Genomic DNA, 18,863 nt, shown 5'->3' with positions numbered 1-18,863 from the left:
AATCGCTCATATAGCAACTCCCCAGGGCATCATACAGAATTTCAGTTTAGTATCTTACTGGAAAAGGGTGGGAAACTGTCACCTCCCCCTTTTGTTAGTAATGCTATTATTATTTTGTCGTGGAAACAGTTACTATTAATTTATGGAAACAGTGCCTCACCCATTTAAGAGTCCGATTAATTTTACAGTAATTTGCTCATGATGCTCAGGTTTGGTTGCTACTGTGTTTTAGTTTTCCAGGTGAAGGTGCTGAATGTCATCCAGAGTTACTACGACAAATATGAGATGGAGATCACACAAGTTATCAAACTGGGTGAGTCCTAGTAGTGACTGGCTTTCACCTCTCAGTCTTTTCAGTGTGAGCAATGGAGGAATGATGTGGTCCAGTTAACTTTTTCATTATTTGGTGACCCCATTTATGAAGTGCTGCTTGTGCATTCTTGTAACTCAAAGACAAATGAAGGCTTATTATATTTGTTCTTCTCCCACTCAGGTCTGGAGGGTGGAGTTGGAGCGGGTCAGACGAGGATCTTCATGTCTCACGGAGGTTGCAGAGATGGACTAGACTTGAAGCAGGGCTCCCAATACCTCATCATTGGCCCCAAGGACGACCAGTGGAATGTTGATACTGAAACCAACAAGTGAGCCGAACAGGAAAAATAAATGCTTACAAATAATTTTGTGTTGATTCAAATACGGAACTATGACAGGACAAGTTTACTATGAGACACTTGGGTGCTCTTACTTGTTAACTTGCCATCTGTCTTTCTTTCTTTTTTCATTTTGTGTGTCAGGTTCATCTACGTGTTGGGGAAGGACACCTGGGTGGAGCGCTGGCCTTCACCCGCAGAGTGCTCCAGCCATCCCAGCCTGCAAGCCAAATGCAGGAGTCTAAGCGACACTGCCAACGAACTGTCGGTCAACGCCTGCAGGCTGTAGAGGTGTCAGGGCAGCTGTCGCACACAATTTTGTGGCAAAAAAAAAAAGGAAATCATTTTGTATGCTCAACTTACTGTGGACTCCTGATAAATTCTTTCAATCTATATTTAGTTTTCTCTGTGAAAAGGGAAGTGAGAGTCTTGCCAGTTACCATAACTTTGAACAAGAATGAAGAAGTATAAACCGCAGAGAGAGATGTGTAATTATTCTTTGTTTTGAATATTTGTCACACTTACATGTTTGAGATCAACTTAATTTTTATGCTGGACAAAGAAAATACACGTAATTATAAAATGCATTTTTTTAAATTATCTTTTTATTAAGGGGTAAAAGGCTATTCAAACCTACCTGACCCTATTTGAAAACCCCATAAACTGTTTTTCACATTACTGTGGAGGAATTCTTTTGCTTACCCTTCTTTGCAGAATTGTTTAATTTAGCCACACTGGAAGTTTTTACGATCATGAATGGCCAATAAGTCCAATCCAAAGCATATTAATTGGCTTTAGGTCTGGACTTTCATTATGCCATCACTTTCTGGTCTGCTGTGGGTCATTGCTACATGACCAAACTTAGCTTGTGTTTTCAGGCACAAAATGATGGCTGGATTTTCTGGTAGAAAGCTGAAGCAGCAGAGCAGCCCAGACCGTCACACTAACACCACCATGTTTGACTGTTTTTATGATGTTGATTTATAACATGCTTTTAATTTGACACCAGATGTAACAGGATTCAAACCTTCCAAAAAGTTTAACTTTTGTCTCGTCAGTCCACACAATATTTTCCCTGGAGTCAGATGTTTTGTGGCAAATGTGAGACAAGTTATTGTGGCAGTGGTTTTCTTATTGGATCTCTGCCATGGATGCCATTTTTGTTCAGTCTCGTTCTTATTGTTGAACCACGAAATCTGACCATAACAGAGGAAAATTCAATTCAATTCAATTTTATTTATATAGCGCCAAATCACAACAAAAGTCGCCTCAAGGTGCTTCATAGATACAGAGAAAAACCCAACAATCATATGACCCCCTATGAGCAAGCACTTTGGCGACAGTGGGAAGGAAAAACTCCCTTTTAACAGGAAGAAATCTCCGGCAGAACCAGGCTCAGGGAGGGGCGGGGCCATCTGCTGCGAAGAAAGACAGGATAAAGACATGTTGTGGAAGAGAGACAGAGGTTAATAACAGATATGATTGAATGCAGAGAGGTCTGTTAATACATAGTGAGTGAGAAAGGTGACTGGAAAGGAAAAACTCAATGCATCATGGGAATCCCCGGCAGCCTACGTCTATTGCAGCATAACTAAGGGAGGATTCAGGGTCACCTGGTCCTGCCCTAACTATATGCTTTAGCAAAAAGGAAAGTTTTAAGCCTAATCTTGAAAGTAGAGATAGTGTCTCTCTCCCGAATCCAAACTGGAAGCTGGTTCCACAGAAGAGGGGCCTGAAAACTGAAGGCTCTGCCTCCCATTCTACTTTTAAATACTCTAGGAACAACAAGTAGGCCTGCAGAGCGAGAGTGAAGTGCTCTAATAGGGTGATATGGTACTACAAGGTCATTAAGATAAGATGGGGCCTGATTATTTAAGACCTTGTATGTGAGGAGCACGATTTTGAATTCAATTCTGGATTTAACAGGAAGCCAATGAAGGGAAGCCAAAACAGGAGAAATCTGCTCTCTCTTTCTAGTCCCTGTCAGGACTCTTGCTGCAGCATTTTGGATTAGCTGAAGGCTTTTCAGTGAGTTTTTAGGACATCCTGATAATAATGATTTGCAGTCGTCCAGCCTGGAAGTAATAAATGCATGAACTAGTTTTTCAGTGTCACTCTGAGACAGGATATTTCTAACTTTAGAGATGTTGCGCAAATGGAAGACCGCAGTCTTACATATTTGTTTAATATGTGCGTTGAAGGACATGTCCTGGTCAAAAATGATGTCTGGAGTTCTTCAGATGTTTCTCTGGGTTCTTTCATGATCTCCTGGATGAGTAGTCAGTGCACTCATGAAGTCATTTTAGCCTGCAACTCCTGGGAAGTTTCACCACTCTTCCCAGTTTCCTCTGTGTGTAGATAATGGTTTTCTCTGTGGTTCACTTGAGTCCCAAAGCCCTAGGCTTTGTAAAGCTTAACAAACCGATAGATATGAATGATTGTATTTTAAATCTGTCCTTGAATTTCTTTAGATGGTTTCTGACCTTCTTTGATCTTGTAGCCTACTTCACTTTGTCTGACAGATTCTATTTATATGATTTCTTGATTCAGTGCTCTTCTTGTTGGCTCTGACTTGGTAGATAACCGCATGAATGATGTTATTTTCACCTCTAAAGTTGTCTCGCTGTTTAACACAGATTAAGATCAATTTATCTTAAAGGACAAGCAAGTGCAGTGTAATGAAGATGTGTGTGTGTGTGTGTGTGTGTGTGTGTGTGTGTGTGTGTGTGTGTGTGTGTGTGTGTGTGTGTGTGAATAAGACTTAAAATGTAAAAAGTCCTTTGAGAGATCAAAGTTGAGTACTGGTCCAACTTTTCTTTTTCAACGGTGGAATGTTTGTACGGCAAACATCTTTAATGACATAGAAAATAAACACATGAGAAACGAGTGGACCAGCTTGAATTATTACTTTCTCTGCATTTGACCCAGTCACTCAGTGGAGCCGTGGGCAGCCAATAAGCAGTGTGTAGGGATGGTACCTTGCTCAGGTGTACCTCAGGGTAGCCGCTCAGTGGATTCGAACCCCCAACTTTCCGATCACAGGGACGACCATTCTACCTACTGAGCTATCCCTGCCCTAATGCTGGTGGTTTGAGAAAAGGAATCAAAGTCAGTGGAGACAAGACAAAATACATGTATAAATGAGAGGGAGACGGGTAGAAAGGTGAACGTGCAAGAATCACAAAAGCAATAGTGAAGGTGGATGAATATGAACACCTGGGGTCAGCCATGAAATGAACACTGCCCAATAGAGATGAAGAAGTGAGTGCAGGCCGGGTGGAGTAATTTGTGACAGATGAATAACAACAAGAGTGAAAGGGAAGATTAACAAGATAGTAATGAGACATGCTTGATGTGTGACTTAGAAACATGTCATGTTCGTTGTGGTGAAAGAAGAAAAGTGATGCATGCAGAGCAACAGGAAGTGATTTGTAACTTGTTTGTGCAATTTTCAATAAGACCACAGACATGATAACATGCACAGGCCTGCAGTAAAACCAGCGACTGTAGAAAACTCTCCACCGACGCTTATTTTAATACTTTTATCTTCATAATACAAGAACTAAATCCACTGTGGGATGTACCTGATTGCATTTTTATTTGTATTTGTGATTGCTGTCAGGAGCCATCACATCATGTGAACACACACACACACACACACACACACACACACACACACACACACACACACACACACACACACACACACAGATATATATAAACAGTTTGAATGAAATATTTGATTAAACATAATCTGTAATGATACATGAACGAGGCAGTAATGCACAGACACACACCTGCTCAGCAGTCATCATAGAACGGGGCTGGTTCATTTTTGTAATCTACATTAAACCAGCTGTGAATAACAAGGCTAAGTGCTCTTCAGTGTAAATATGGATGGACTGACGGGACACTAAGAGGACAAGAACAATACATCCACTCTCTGCTGCTGTCAGACTTACAGCTGCTTTCTCTGTGATTTTAGTGACAATACAAGAAGTTAAAAGTAAACAGTGAACAAATGATTAATCACTTCAAACACTCAAAGAGATTAAGATGTTGCTAAATCCTTCCTCTTTACCTCTCTGCAGAATAAACAACGTGCCAGTAAAAGGCAACTTGGTAAGAGATGCAAGCTTCATAACATTTCTTTTCCTGCCCTTTTTGTACAGGAAACGTCTTGTTAGATTTGTATTTACATAGTTTCACAACTAGAAAAAATGAATCTGTGACTCTATACTTGGCCCTATGCCCTTTAACAATGTGCTGCATTACTAATAGGTGTACTGAAATCTATCTGTTATTCATTTGCATAACACATGGGTTTGACATTAGACTTCCCCCGACTTCTTATTTATCTACTGTTCCATCTACTTGAACAGGTGTGGTTCCAAACCTTTAGTCAAATCCAGGAAGTGGTCACGTACTGGTGATCATGCAGCAGAACAATGAACAAAAGAAAAAGAAAGAAAAAAAACCTAAGTCACAGACACAAAAACAACCTCTAGACATGGAAGATAAGAAATGAAAAATGACGACAAATTAAGAAACAGGGTGGCAAGGAAGTACTGGGGTAAGTGATGATCTGATGGAGCTGAGTATTCAGCAACAAACTATTCAGGACGGTCAACAACAATGACAGAAAACTAACATCCATCCATCCTCTTACCCTTATCAGGGTCACAAGGGGACTAAAACCTATACCAGCTACCATAGGCCGAGAGGCAGGGTACACCCTGAACAGGTCACCAGCAGGGCTAATACAGAGAGATAAACAACCATTCACACCTAGGAGCAATTTCAAATCACCATAACCCCGCTTACTGCATGTGTTTAGTAAGTAAAAAGTAAGTAAAACTTTATTTATATAGCACCTTTCAAGATAAAAATCACAAAGTGCTTCACAGAAGCTAAAACCTAAAAATAAAAATCAACTAAAAGCAAGTTTAAAAAGATGGGTTTTTTAGCTGTGTGGTTGTTTATCTCTCTGTATTAGCCCTGCTGGTGACCTGTTCAGGGTGTACCCTGCCTCTCGGCCTATGGTTTAGACTGTAGGAGGAAGCCAGAGTACACAGTGCTAACCACTGCACCACCATATACAAAATACAAAAGCTAACAGATGAAGTAAAAACTAACATGAGCACACAAAGGCACATGGTTACAATATAATACAAGAAATAACACAAGAAATGCTTTGAAACAGAAATATCTGACACAAAAACATGAACTCGGGAACTCAGATGTAAAGATTATTCTATTTGTAAAGCATGTTATAAACAATCAGTGTGAAAAGAATGCATTTAAAACAACATTCAAAACCACCATCAGAGTTAACAACAGGAAACAGAAGAGTTCTTTTAAATAATGATGGTTTTACTTTAAGCAAATTACAATTAAACAACTGAGAGCAGGAATGATGCAGACAAAATATAAAACAGACAGAACTAAAGTGAATCGTGGAAAATGTGTAAAATATTATTCTGTACTACTATGGAGTGGAAACAGGACGCATGTTCTTTTCCAATAACTCGGTGCTCTTTAACTCAGCATACTGATGTATTACAACAACAATAATATTAATAATATTAATAAATACAAGCTTACCATGTATTAGCTATTACATACAGTGCTGCAGTGCAAAAACATTTCCTATGTCTCATGAAACTAAAAGAAATATACATTTTAGTCAAGTATACATGACTTCCAACAAACGTATGAGATGAATTTTTTGCCTGATGGTGGATCAGAAGGTGGACATGAAGGTTTGCACTAAATCTTGGCAATAGACAGCAACAGATAACCTGCATATTTGTACCAAACTTTAAGAACCTGAAAAATCTTGAATGGACTTGTTGTTTTTTCCAGTGTTGAACAAGTAGTTTCAAAGAAAATGACAAAATAACCTCTACTCCCCAAACATCTGGACACTCTTTTGAAGAAATATCAGTTGAAGTTAAAACTAGAGGTGTAGTACAAAACTTCAGATGAAATCAGACAATCAAGTCCACAGCAGTTACCCTCAGGGGACAATGAACGCCTGACCAAAATTATATTGTAGAATCATATCTACTGTCCAGTAGCTCTATTAGGAACTGACAATTAAAGAATGGTCCACAGTTCGGCTTCCTTTTGCTTTTATCAGATTTTCTTGACTGTGCTGTACAATTCAGACGGATCCTCCTCACTGTCCTGGTGTACAGTTCTGGAGAAAAAAAAATAGGATGGATGAAGGAGGCGTGCTGTAATATGTGTGCCCAAGTTCATGTTTCTAGTGTATAAAGCAGCAGGCCAGGTCGGTCAGAGAATCACTAAAGTCCACAGCGGTTACCCTCAGGCTATGAAGTCAGTTGGATGAAATGTTTTTCCCACTGTAAATGTTACGTTCTTGGATTTCCTTACATGGATGCATGCATCTATAGTGCTGGTTACCTCAGGGCAGGACTGAAGTTGACTGCAGCGTACTCTACATGCTCATCCTCCTCTTTCACCTTTTGTCTGCGGGATCCAGCTGATCGGATGTTGTAATAAATGGGATCAGTCTGGTTCGTTGAGAATCGGACACTAGCATAGTTAAGCTCTTCATCTTCCTCTGAGTGACTGGGTGGAGACTGAAAAAACACAGAGTTCAGAAACCTGTTGAACTTTGGCTGATTTCCTTCATTTGCTCTACTTACAGTCATTTTACTTATTTATGTTTATAAATATTCATGTTATAAAGATTGACCAACTTAGGGATAAATACAGTGGGGCAAAAAAGTATTTAGTCAGCCACCGATTGTGCAAGTTCCCCCACCTAAAATGATGACAGAGGTCAGTAATTTGCACCAGAGGTACACTTCAACTGTGAGAGACAGAATGTGAAAAAAAAAATCCATGAATCCACATGGTAGGATTTGTAAAGAATTTATTCGTAAATCAGGGTGGAAAATAAGTATTTGGTCAACAACAAAAATACAACTCAATACTTTGTAACATAACCTTTGTTGGCAATAACAGAGGTCAAACGTGTACTATAGGTCTTTACCAGGTTTGCACACACAGTAGCTGGTATTTTGGCCCATTCCTCCATGCAGATCTTCCCGAGAGCAGTGATGTTTTGGGGCTGTCGCCGAGCAACACGGACTTTCAACTCCCGCCACAGATTTTCTATGGGGTTGAGGTCTGGAGACTGGCTAGGCCACTCCAGGACTTTCAAATGCTTCTTACGGAGCCACTCCTTTGTTGCCCGGGCGGTGTGTTTTGGATCATTGTCATGTTGGAAGACCCAGCCTCGTTTCATCTTCAAAGTTCTCACTGATGGAAGGAGGTTTTGGCTCAAAATCTCACGATACATGGCCCCATTCATTCTGTCCTTAACACGGATCAGTCGTCCTGTCCCCTTGGCAGGAAAACAGCCCCATAGCATGATGTTTCCACCCCCATGCTTCACAGTAGGTATGGTGTTCTTGGGATGCAACTCAGTATTCTTCTTCCTCCAAACACGACGAGTTGAGTTTATACCAAAAAGTTCTACTTTGGTTTCATCTGACCACATGACATTCTCCCAATCCTCTGCTGTATCATCCATGTGCTCTCTGGCAAACTTCAGACGGGCCTGGACATGCACTGGCTTCAGCAGCGGAACACGTCTGGCACTGCGGGATTTGATTCCCTGCCGTTGTAGTGTGTTACTGATGGTGACCTTTGTTACTTTGGTCCCAGCTCTCTGCAGGTCATTCACCAGGTCCCCCCGTGTGGTTCTGGGATCTTTGCTCACCGTTCTCATGATCATTTTGACCCCATGGGATGAGCTCTTGCGTGGAGCCCCAGATCGAGGGAGATTATCAGTGGTCTTGTATGTCTTCCATTTTCTGATGATTGCTCCCACAGTTGATTTTTTCACACCAAGCTGGTTGCCTATTGTAGATTCACTCTTCCCAGTCTGGTGCAGGTCTACAATACTTTTCCTGGTGTCCTTCGAAAGCTCTTTGGTCTTGGCCATGGCGGAGTTTGGAGTCTGACTGTTTGAGGCTGTGGACAGGTGTCTTTTATACAGATGATGAGTTCAAACAGGTGCCATTCATACAGGTAACGAGTGGGGGACAGAAAAGCTTCTTACAGAAGACGTTACAGGTCTGTGAGAGCCAGAGATTTTCCATGTTTGAGGTGACCAAATACTTATTTTCCACCCTAATTTACGAATAAATTCTTTACAAATCCTACCATGTGAATTCATGGATTTTTTTTTCACATTCTGTCTCTCACAGTTGAAGTGTACCTCTGGTGCAAATTACTGACCTCTGTCATCATTTTAGGTGGGGGAACTTGCACAATCGGTGGCTGACTAAATACTTTTTTGCCCCACTGTAAGCATACTCATACTCATATTTAAAGTAAGATAAGTAACGTTGCCCAGAGCTCCCCCTCAACAACCCTGACTCTCAGTATAAAGTTCTTTTGCAGTTCAGATCTGGTTTTCAGTCTTACCTCTGTCTTCCCTGTGTGCTGACTTGGAGATGTGCAGGAAACCTGTTCAAGAAAATGTTCAAGGAAATGTTATGGAGCCAGCTAGATTAGACATCCAGAGATTCCAAGCTAGTTTTAAATCAGTGTGCGTCTATGGCCACAGACAGCAGGGGGTCTGATACCACTGGGTGGTTTATCAGTCGTGATGTCACCTGAATGGACATTATTAATGTCTCAGTTGCTCATGACATTTTTAGCAGAAAACTCTGATTTACAGAGAATATTGTGAGAACTACAGCCACATTTGAGTTTATCAAAAACATTGTTAAGGATGAGTCTAATTGGGGTGGCTCAACTCTTTTCTTCTGCAGGTGTTTTGGAATTTTAAACTTCACTTTGACTGTTCAAATTGAATTTTAACCAGAATGCAGTTTCACAGGATTTCACACTCAGTTATTAAATGCTCACCTTGTTGTTGTTGTCCCGTCTGTTTCCAGGCACAGGAAATAATGCTGAGGGCTTCTTTTTTCTAGGTCAGGGGGAGGAATGAAAAACTTAATTAAAAGTAAGCAATCTGAGCACCAACAAAGGTGATTTTTAATGTGCAGCAGATACTCACGCAAGCAGGAAAAAGACCAAGAGGCATATAATAACTAGGAAAACCACAAGAGTTATTCCAGTGACAGCTAGTTTTGCCGCCTGCGGGAAATCTGTGATTTAAAAACAAATATAAAAAATAAAAACATGTATTTATATGCAGCCAGATTACGGATTACAGACAATAATCCTTGCTTTGTTTTCTCTTCTATATAAATGTTGCTGGTTTTTAAGTTGTAATTGATGGACTGCTTGATTTGTTTGTTTGTTTTGTGAGCATTATTGTTATCTCACCATATTAATAGATTTGTATAAGTTAAACTCCGAGTGATTGTGAATAGTTTGCTATTATTGTTTAGTGTGTCCATGCACTGATTATAAACAATGCCATGAGCTGCTCATTACTACCACACACATTATTGTATATAGTGGGTTATGACATCTATGAGCAAATGAGTAAGTGAAATAAAAAATGTACCTTCCCTGACAGTCAGCTGTAAGGTGACATTATGACGTCCTCTGCTGTTGTGGGCCACACAGTAATAACTCCCACTGTGCTCAGGTCTGATGTTGCTGATGGTGAAGTTGTGTCCTGATGCTTTAGGTGAGTCTTCATCCTCCTTGTACCAGGTGTAGTTAGCTGCTGGGTTAGCATCACTGCTACAGGTCAGAGTCACTGAACTGCCCTCCACTATCTCAGCAGAGGGACTCACTGACACAGAGGGAAGCTTTGGAGCATCTGTTAATATATAAGAGTTTAATGTAAATTATCAGTGTCTTACACACACACTGTTAATGAAAAAACTAAGTTACATACGTAAAAGAGTACATTGATGTGTTATATTTATTAAAAGACATTCACAGAACAAAAAAAAATCCTAAATAACCTTTAGTCCAAAAAAGTGTGACAAAATTGTGTAAAATATAAATAAAATACAAATACAATATATTGTTTTGCAAATCATCAGAACACAGAAAACATACCACATGTTAAACTAAGACAATGTACTTAAAAAATATATTTATTTTACTCACATTTCACATCAATGTTTCTGCTTTCAGATCTCTTTTGTCCCAGGTCATTATCAGCTGTACAGTAATACTTTCCAGAGTCAGAGGGCAGGATGGAGCTGAAAACATGTTGTTTTTGGTACCTGAGAGGGTTGATGACATCCTCCTTGTACCAGGTGTAGTTAGCTGCTGGGTTAGCATCACTGCTACAGGTCAGATTCACTGAACTGCCCTCCACTATCTCAGCAGAGGGACTCACTGACACAGAGGGAAGCTTTGGAGCATCTGTTAATATATAAGAGTTTAATGTAAATTATCAGTGTCTTACACACACACTGTTAATGAAAAAACTAAGTTACATACGTAAAAGAGTACATTGATGTGTTATATTTATTAAAAGACATTCACAGAACAAAAAAAAATCCTAAATAACCTTTAGTCCAAAAAAGTGTGACAAAATTGTGTAAAATATAAATAAAATACAAATACAATATATTGTTTTGCAAATCATCAGAACACAGAAAACATACCACATGTTAAACTAAGACAATGTACTTAAAAAATATATTTATTTTACTCACATTTCACATCAATGTTTCTGCTTTCAGATCTCTTTTGTCCCAGGTCATTATCAGCTGTACAGTAATACTTTCCAGAGTCAGAGGGCAGGATGGAGCTGAAAACATGTTGTTTTTGGTACCTGAGAGGGTTGATGACATCCTCCTTGTACCAGGTGTAGTTAGCTGCTGGGTTAGCATCACTGCTACAGGTCAGATTCACTGAACTGCCCTCCACTATCTCAGCAGAGGGACTCACTGACACAGAGGGAAGCTTTGGAGCATCTGGAGGAGGAAACATACAATATGTAATTACAATATATACAATATATAGTTAGAACCAAATTTTCAAATATTAATAGCTTATATTCTAAAAGGAAAACATTGTAAACTTCCCAAAACGAAACAAATCAGCTTTATTGAGGAGTAAAGGAGTAAGAGAAGTGAACTCACACACTGTTAGAATGGAAAAGCTCTTATCCTTTCACAGCACAGTTAAAACTGTCTGCAGGTTTTTCTTCAGCTAAAAACTTGTTTGATTTCAATATTAGAGGAATCTCAATGAAACCGCTTTGCTTTGAAGAATTGCTTTGTGTGTAATGAGAAGCTGCAGTTGATGTTCTCAGTTGGATAAAGCAGTCTGTTATTTAAAGAAATGTCTCAAATATTTGTATGAACACACTTTTGAAAGTGGAAATGATCGGATCAAACTATATATCACTATTTACTGAGATTTCGATGTAGACATTTGTAACGGTTCTTACATGTGTTCATATACAGTGGCTTGCAAAAGTATTCGGCCCCCTTGAACTTTCCCACATTTTGTCACATTATAGCCACAAACATGGATCAATTTTATTGGAATTCCACATGAAAGACCAACACAAAGTGGTGTACACGTGAGAAGTGGAACGAAAATCATACATGATTCCAAACGTTTTTTACAAAGAAATAACTGCAAAGTGGGGTGTGCGTAATTATTCAGCCCCCTTTGGTCTGAGTGCAGCAACAGAGGTTGTCTAAGAGAATATTAGGAGCAACAACACCATGAAGGGATAAAGTTACTGAGAAATTTAAAGCAGGCTTAGGCTACAAAAAGATTTCCCAAGCCTTGAACATCCCACGGAGCACTGTTCAAGCGATCATTCAGAAATGGAAGGAGTATGGCAAAACTGTAAACCTACCAAGACAAGGCCGTCCACCTAAACTCACAGGCCGAACAAGGAGAACGCTGATCAGAAATGCAGCCAAGAGGCCCATGGTGACTCTGGACGAGCTGCAGAGATCTACAGCTCAGGTGGGGGAATCTGTCCATAGGACAACTATTAGTCGTGCATTGCACAAAGTTGGCCTTTATGGAAGAGTGGCAAGAAGAAAGCCATTGTTAACAGAAAACCATAAGAAGTCCCGTTTGCAGTTTGGCACAAGCCATGCGGGGGACACAGCAAACATGTGGAAGAAGGTGCTCTGGTCAGATGACACCAAAATGGAACTTTTTGGCCAAAATGCAAAACGCTATGTGTGGCGGAAAACTAACACTGCACATCACTCTGAACACACCATCCCCACTGTCAAATATGGTGGTGGCAGCATCATGCTCTGGGGGTGCTTCTCTTCAGCAGGGACAGGGAAGCTGGTCAGAGTTGATGGGAAGATGGATGGAGCCAAACACAGGGCAACCTTGGAAGAAAACCTCTTGGAATCTGCAAAAGACTTGAGACTGAGGCGGAGGTTCACCTTCCAGCATGACAACGACCCTAAACATAAAGCCAGGGCAACAATGGAGTGGGTTAAAACAAAACATATCCATGTGTTAGAATGGCCCAGTCAAAGTCCAGATCTAAATCCAATCAAGAATCTGTGGCAAGATCTGAAAACTGCTGTTCACAAACGCTGTCCATCTAATCTGACTGAGCTGGAGCTGTTTTGCAAAGAAGAATGGGCAAGGATTTCAGTCTCTAGATGTGCAAAGCTGGTAGAGACAAACCCTAAAAGACTGGCAGCTGTAATTGCAGCAAAAGGTGGTTCTACAAAGTATTGACTCAGGGGGCTGAATAATTACGCACACCCCACTTTGCAATTATTTATTTGTAAAAAATGTTTGGAATCATGTATGATTTTCGTTCCACTTCTCACGTGTACACCACTTTGTTGGTCTTTCACGTGGAATTCCAATAAAATTGATTCATGTTTGTGGCTGTAATGTGACAAAATGTGGGAAAGTTCAAGGGGGCCGAATACTTTTGCAAGCCACTGTATCTTAGATTATAAAACATATCCTGCCATTTGTCCTCCAATTTTCAAAAGCATAAAGCTGACTAATTTCTGCATTAGGCTGGATGGAATACCCAGCATTCATACCCTACACACTTTTTTTTTATTAGTGATATGACCAACTAGAAATATTGCTGCCCTTGCTAGTCACCTTAAACTCTAGTCTGTGGTCTTCTTATTGTATTAATATATAATGGCAGTTACTTGTTCAAAGATGAAGAGCCCACTGGCCAGTAACCTGGGCTGCACTCTTGACCGATGACTGAGCATCCAAAAAGAAGGAAGGATGTAAAGGAGAACCAGGAAAGGAAGCAAATGACAGCCCACTGGCAAAGGCAGTCTCATTCGGCATAAAGGAGTGGATGCTAGCTTGGAAGAAACCAACTTCTGTCTGTGCTGCTAAGGTTAGCCAAACTCTGCAAACTAATAAGCATATTTTGAATTCAGTGACAGCAGCACATTTTCAAAAGATCTGGAGCAGAGACACTTTTACCTTTTTGAGGGTCTGAATATCACAGGCATCCAATATTCATCTCAGTCAATGCAACTTATGCACACAGATTTCTCTAGATTCGCTCAATATTTGATGGTATCATGTAATGTAGTTTGTCAGATATCCAGAGTCTTAAAACATAAAATCGTGGACGATAATTTTGTAAAATTCCCACAATTTGTAGTCACAGGTTTTTACAGATTGAAGAACCTTTGCCCGTCTTTATTTCTGAGAAACTGCGTCTCTCGGATTTTATTTTTATACCCAAACATGTTGCGAGACTGTTACCAGTTAACTTGATGCAACATGTTCCTCCAGATGTTTTTAGTAACTCTTAGTTTTCCAGCCTTTTGTTGGCCCCATCCAAATTTTTGGACTTGTGTTACTGTCATGAAACTCAGAATGAACAAATACTTTACTTGTACTCTTTAAATCGTACATTTTCTCAGCTGATATTTTTTTATGTTCTATTATGAATAGAAAACATGTAAAATTTGTTTATGACATTTTCTAATCATGGAATTCTGTTTTTTTTTCTATTTGAATGCATAAAAATAGTTCAGCTCACACACTCAACCATTGAAAATAAAAAGAATAACAGTATTTCTAAAAACTGCAAACATGGTCTTCGTGATATGTAATTCAAGTTTTTCCATATTCCTGCAGCAGTCTCACAGCTCTTCAAAAAGTCTTTACAGCTTATAAATGTATTTTACTCACATTTCACATCAATAGTTCTGCTTTCAGATCTCTTTTGTCCCAGGTCATTATCAGCTGTACAGTAATACTTTCCAGAGTCAGAGGGCAGGATGGAGCTGAAAACATGTTGGTTTTGGTAACTGAGAGGGTTGATGACATCCTCCTTGTACCAGGTGTAACTAGGTGCTGGGTTAGCATCACTGCTACAGGTCAGATTCACTGAACTGCCCTCCACTATCTCAGCAGAGGGACTCACTGACACAGAGGGAAGCTTTGGAGCATCTGGAGGAGGAAACATAAGAATCACAACAAAACCAAATTTTAGAAATTTATATTCTAAAAAGAAAACATTGTAAACCTCCCAAAAGAAAGGCCTCTGACTAAAACTAACATACAGACACATTCACGTAAATAAAGAAAAATTAAATATAATTCTCTTAATGAAACAAAAAGTAGTGAACTCACACACTGTTGGAGAAGGGAATTGCTCATATCCTTTCACAGCACAGTGAAAACTGTCTGCAGAATCAAATGTGTTGAGGTGTAAATATTGTTCGTCTGATGAAAGTTTGTGTCCATTCCTGTACCAGATGTAGGAAGATTGATCAGGTAGCTGACAGTTGTTGTGACATGTCAGCTCTGTCCAGTTAGAATAAGAGTTTACTGTTGATCTCCTCACATGTACCTGGAGCTGTGGACCTGGGAGCAAACAACAGATATTATATTAAAACAAACTCTCAACATACTGCAAAGCTTATAAATGTTTAAAGTTACTTCCACTGAAAATTATTTTACCTGTGACTGTCAAAGTGACTCCAGGTACACCAGAATATTTCCCTCTTGGATCGTTTGTTATGAATCTGAACTTGTACTCGGCTGAGTCGCTCTCTCTCAGGTCTGTGATTCTCAGAGTGCAGTTGTTGTCTTCATACTGAACACGATCTCTGTACTCTGACTCTGTTTTCAGGTCCACAGGTTCCTTATTTTCGTCTCTGATGAACCAGAATTTTTTGTCAACTCTTATTCCATTTATAGTCGATGGGTATGTGAAGGTGCAGCGTATCCCCACTGTGGATCCTTTTACAGCACAGATCTGAGTAGAAGTGTAAGTCACTCCCCAGCCATACTGACCCAGAACGACTGTAACACAGAGCACATCATAACAAAAAATAAAGTTAGATTAACAAAAATTAAACAGACTCATTTGGATTAGTATTTTTCTGTAGGCTACATTTTCAGCTTCATGTCATGGAAAACAAAGTTTGCAGGTTTTTATTTTCAGCTAAAGATTCATCTGATCTTCACATTAGACGGCAGGAACTGAGTGAGAGCAGCTGCTTTGTAGACCGAGTGTAATGAGAACCTGCAGTTACTGTTGTCATTTGGACAGATAATTAGACTCTCACTTAATGTTAGAATAAAACAAACTATAATGAAAAATGATTTGCTGATGATAAAGGTAAATGTGTAGAAGTTACAGGCTGCTAGAGTTGACTGCATTGACCCACTGTTGCTCTGTGCACAAGGTAAGATGAGCTTGAAATTAATTTAAACATATTTCAGCCATCGTATGAGAGTGAAGGCAGCATGGAGATGGTTAGCACTGATGATGGAGACAGGAGAGGACATGGGAGAGGAGAAGCACGTGTAACAGTAACAAACACATAAGAGTAGAAACCTTTGTTGGAATTATTGCTCATGTAGTTTAATGTATTTCAGTCTAAAATCTTCAAAATCAGAAAAAGAAACAAAAAAAAAATAAAGCACAACTAAATTTTGAATAATTGTATAAACTTGTATAAAAGTAAGTTATTGTTGGGTTGAAAGCCTTGTTACTTTTTGTTTTGTTATATATTCTGTTGTGTTTAATGATCATTATTTTCTGACCTTGATGGACGATTTCATTTTTAACCAATCGGATTTGTTGTCCCGCCTTTAGCTGTTTCCTGTCTGTTTACACTGGTAAAGCTGCTTAGCGCTACACCCGCTAAAGGTGTACCTACAATGCTAAAGGAATGTTGTTGCTATTCAGGCTGGATAGCGGCTGAAGCCTGAGGTCTGTTCGGTCAGCTGCTACATCTGGAAACCTGTTTTTTGTGATGGATATCAAGAAACAGAGTCCACAGAGAACTTCCACAGACCTTCTGGAAATCAACAGAAGAATGATGATCTTCCATTGCGATGGATGGTGAGGCACAGCTCATATGGAACTGAATCTTGCAGTCCGATTGTGGCAGAACAAAATGTGCAAAACATACGTTGATTGTTGGACTGGTTTCACACCAGTAAAGTGCCCAGATCACCCAACAGGCCTGAACTGGACAACACTGACATTGAAAAGACCCAGGTCTGAATTCATTTTACTTTATTATATTTTTTTGGTATTCGTGCACGCACGCTGTATTCGCTACTGTTGTTGGTTGTAATACAGCTTACAATATTTTAATACAACGAGATGCAGTTTCAACATCTTGTGGTTGTGTTTTCCTTGTGGTTACCCATCCTCTTGGCTCCTATCATTCCTTAAGTTTCTAAAATTGGCCATCTTTTGTTATTTTTCTTACATACTGGTTACACGGGCAGAGTGGCGACGAACGGAACCACAAAGAAGAAGAAAGAAATAAAAATCGAGGCAACCATGGTCCTAAAGTACTCTTTTTATTACATTTATGGCTCTTTTAATGGGACATTAACTGGAGGGACAACTGTGCCACTGTCCATGAAAGAGCTGAGGAGAGCCCAAGGGTCACCCCGCAGCCGTGGAGCAAAAGCCAGAGGGGGTTGCAGTGACATGCCCGTCACTGCAATGATATAGATTCTTACACAGTCAGTATCAGAGTTTTTGTTATTAAAGGGTAGATAATCAATTATTAACTCAGAAACACTCCAAAACAGGAAGGCACTAATCACTACTGTAGTACTCTAAGCACTACTGAAGAGCAGTGGTTAGACCCAAAATAAGCCTAATGGAGTATTTTGGTAGTTTAGTCAAATTGAGTTCTAGCACACACTTAAAACATCCACTGCTGACCAAAATGAAACACAATAAACAGAAATAAAATGGAAAACATAGGAGAACAGGACAGGATTTTAAAAAGAAAGTAAAATAATAAATAAATAAAACAGATAAAAGTAGTTGGACCTCATTCTGATTTAAAGGGTAAAGAATAAAAAATAAAAATGTAGTCTATGGAATTAACAATTTCTTACACAAGGAACTTCTAGGATAAATTACACCCAAACACACTTATATAACAAGAGACACACTGACACATAGAGACACTTCAGCAGAACCACAAAGAAGGACACAAACACAGACACAGAGACATGTTCTCATATGGGGACGTTACATGTTGGCTTTTCTGTGTAACGAGCTAAAAACTTCCATTTCACAGATAAAGTTTTGTTAAACGTTAAATGACTCGTTCATTTTACAGAGCAGCTTGAAGTGGCTGTAGTGTCACTATCACTTAGTCAATGGCAGCCATGACTTTACAATTTGGTCTTTATGTAGAGAAAGAAAAAAGGAAAGAGGTGAAATGAGACTGATAGTCTGGGTTTTGTCAGCATGAAAACAAAAAGAGGAACAAACAGTTCACACTGATAAACGTCGGCCATGTTCATCCTGAGGAAATCCACTTAAACACAACAAATAGATTCTGTGAATCTAAGATGACAGATGATTTATAATAATTAGACTAAATTATTGGGTCTTTCACCCAAACATCATTAGTGTCCAGATTTATGGCACTGGAATAAAACGCAGATAAAATGATTAGACTGGAAAACTCTGAACTGCTGAGTGTTAACAGTGCAAAGAAAAACATTCAAGAATGGAGACAGAAGGCTGGAGCTGCAGAGCTGTAAGGACAGACGATGTTTCACACAGCATCATTTTACAGATGGAAGAAAAATACATTCACCTGAAAACAAATCAGTGTCTGAATTATATTTTCTGTCACATTTGGTTACTCAAAGTAGAATTACTCACAGCAGACCAACCTGTCACAGTGAGGAGAACAAATCCACTGACTGCTGTTATTACACTCATAGCTGCGCCTCTCATTGCTCTGTGTGAGCCGTTAAAATGCAAGTAGATAACTGACAGTCCTTTCTGTAAAGCAGAAGTCGACTCAT

At 39.5% G+C, this 18,863-nt stretch overlaps 2 protein-coding genes across 2 annotated transcripts in view; one reads left to right on the top strand and one right to left on the bottom strand.

Moving 5' to 3' along the window:
• Window positions 1-3,536, top strand: part of LOC147327187 (venom factor-like) — a 35,692-nt gene extending 32,156 nt beyond the window's left edge. The window contains exons 42-44 of the mRNA XM_086294809.1: window positions 233-313; window positions 494-641; window positions 795-3,536. Coding sequence (XP_086150935.1) covers window positions 233-313; window positions 494-641; window positions 795-939 — 374 coding nt within the window. The 3' untranslated portion in view covers window positions 940-3,536. The remainder of the gene's footprint in view (window positions 1-232; window positions 314-493; window positions 642-794) is intronic.
• A 2,045-nt stretch (window positions 3,537-5,581) lies between these two features.
• On the bottom strand, window positions 5,582-15,888 carry LOC147327186 (B-cell receptor CD22-like; the record flags this gene model as incomplete). The annotated part of the gene is made up of 11 exons (XM_086297369.1): window positions 5,582-6,852; window positions 7,080-7,258; window positions 9,117-9,158; window positions 9,564-9,624; window positions 9,715-9,805; window positions 10,171-10,455; window positions 10,728-10,988; window positions 11,285-11,545; window positions 14,748-15,008; window positions 15,192-15,425; window positions 15,522-15,888. Coding segments are annotated over 11 exons (2,106 nt in total), but the record flags the coding sequence as incomplete, so codon positions are not given.
• Window positions 15,889-18,863: the final 2,975 nt, after the last annotated feature.

The sequence above is a fragment of the Aulonocara sp. 'chitande type north' Nkhata Bay genome, linkage group LG6 (assembly GCF_057382095.1).
Source record: "Aulonocara sp. 'chitande type north' Nkhata Bay isolate Kocher_YH1m ecotype deep benthic linkage group LG6, A_spYH_male_GT1.1, whole genome shotgun sequence".
Classification (NCBI taxonomy): Eukaryota; Metazoa; Chordata; class Actinopteri; order Cichliformes; family Cichlidae; genus Aulonocara; species Aulonocara sp. 'chitande type north' Nkhata Bay.
Note: the sequence above shows the minus strand (reverse complement) of the source record. Positions and strands in the feature narration are given on the sequence as shown.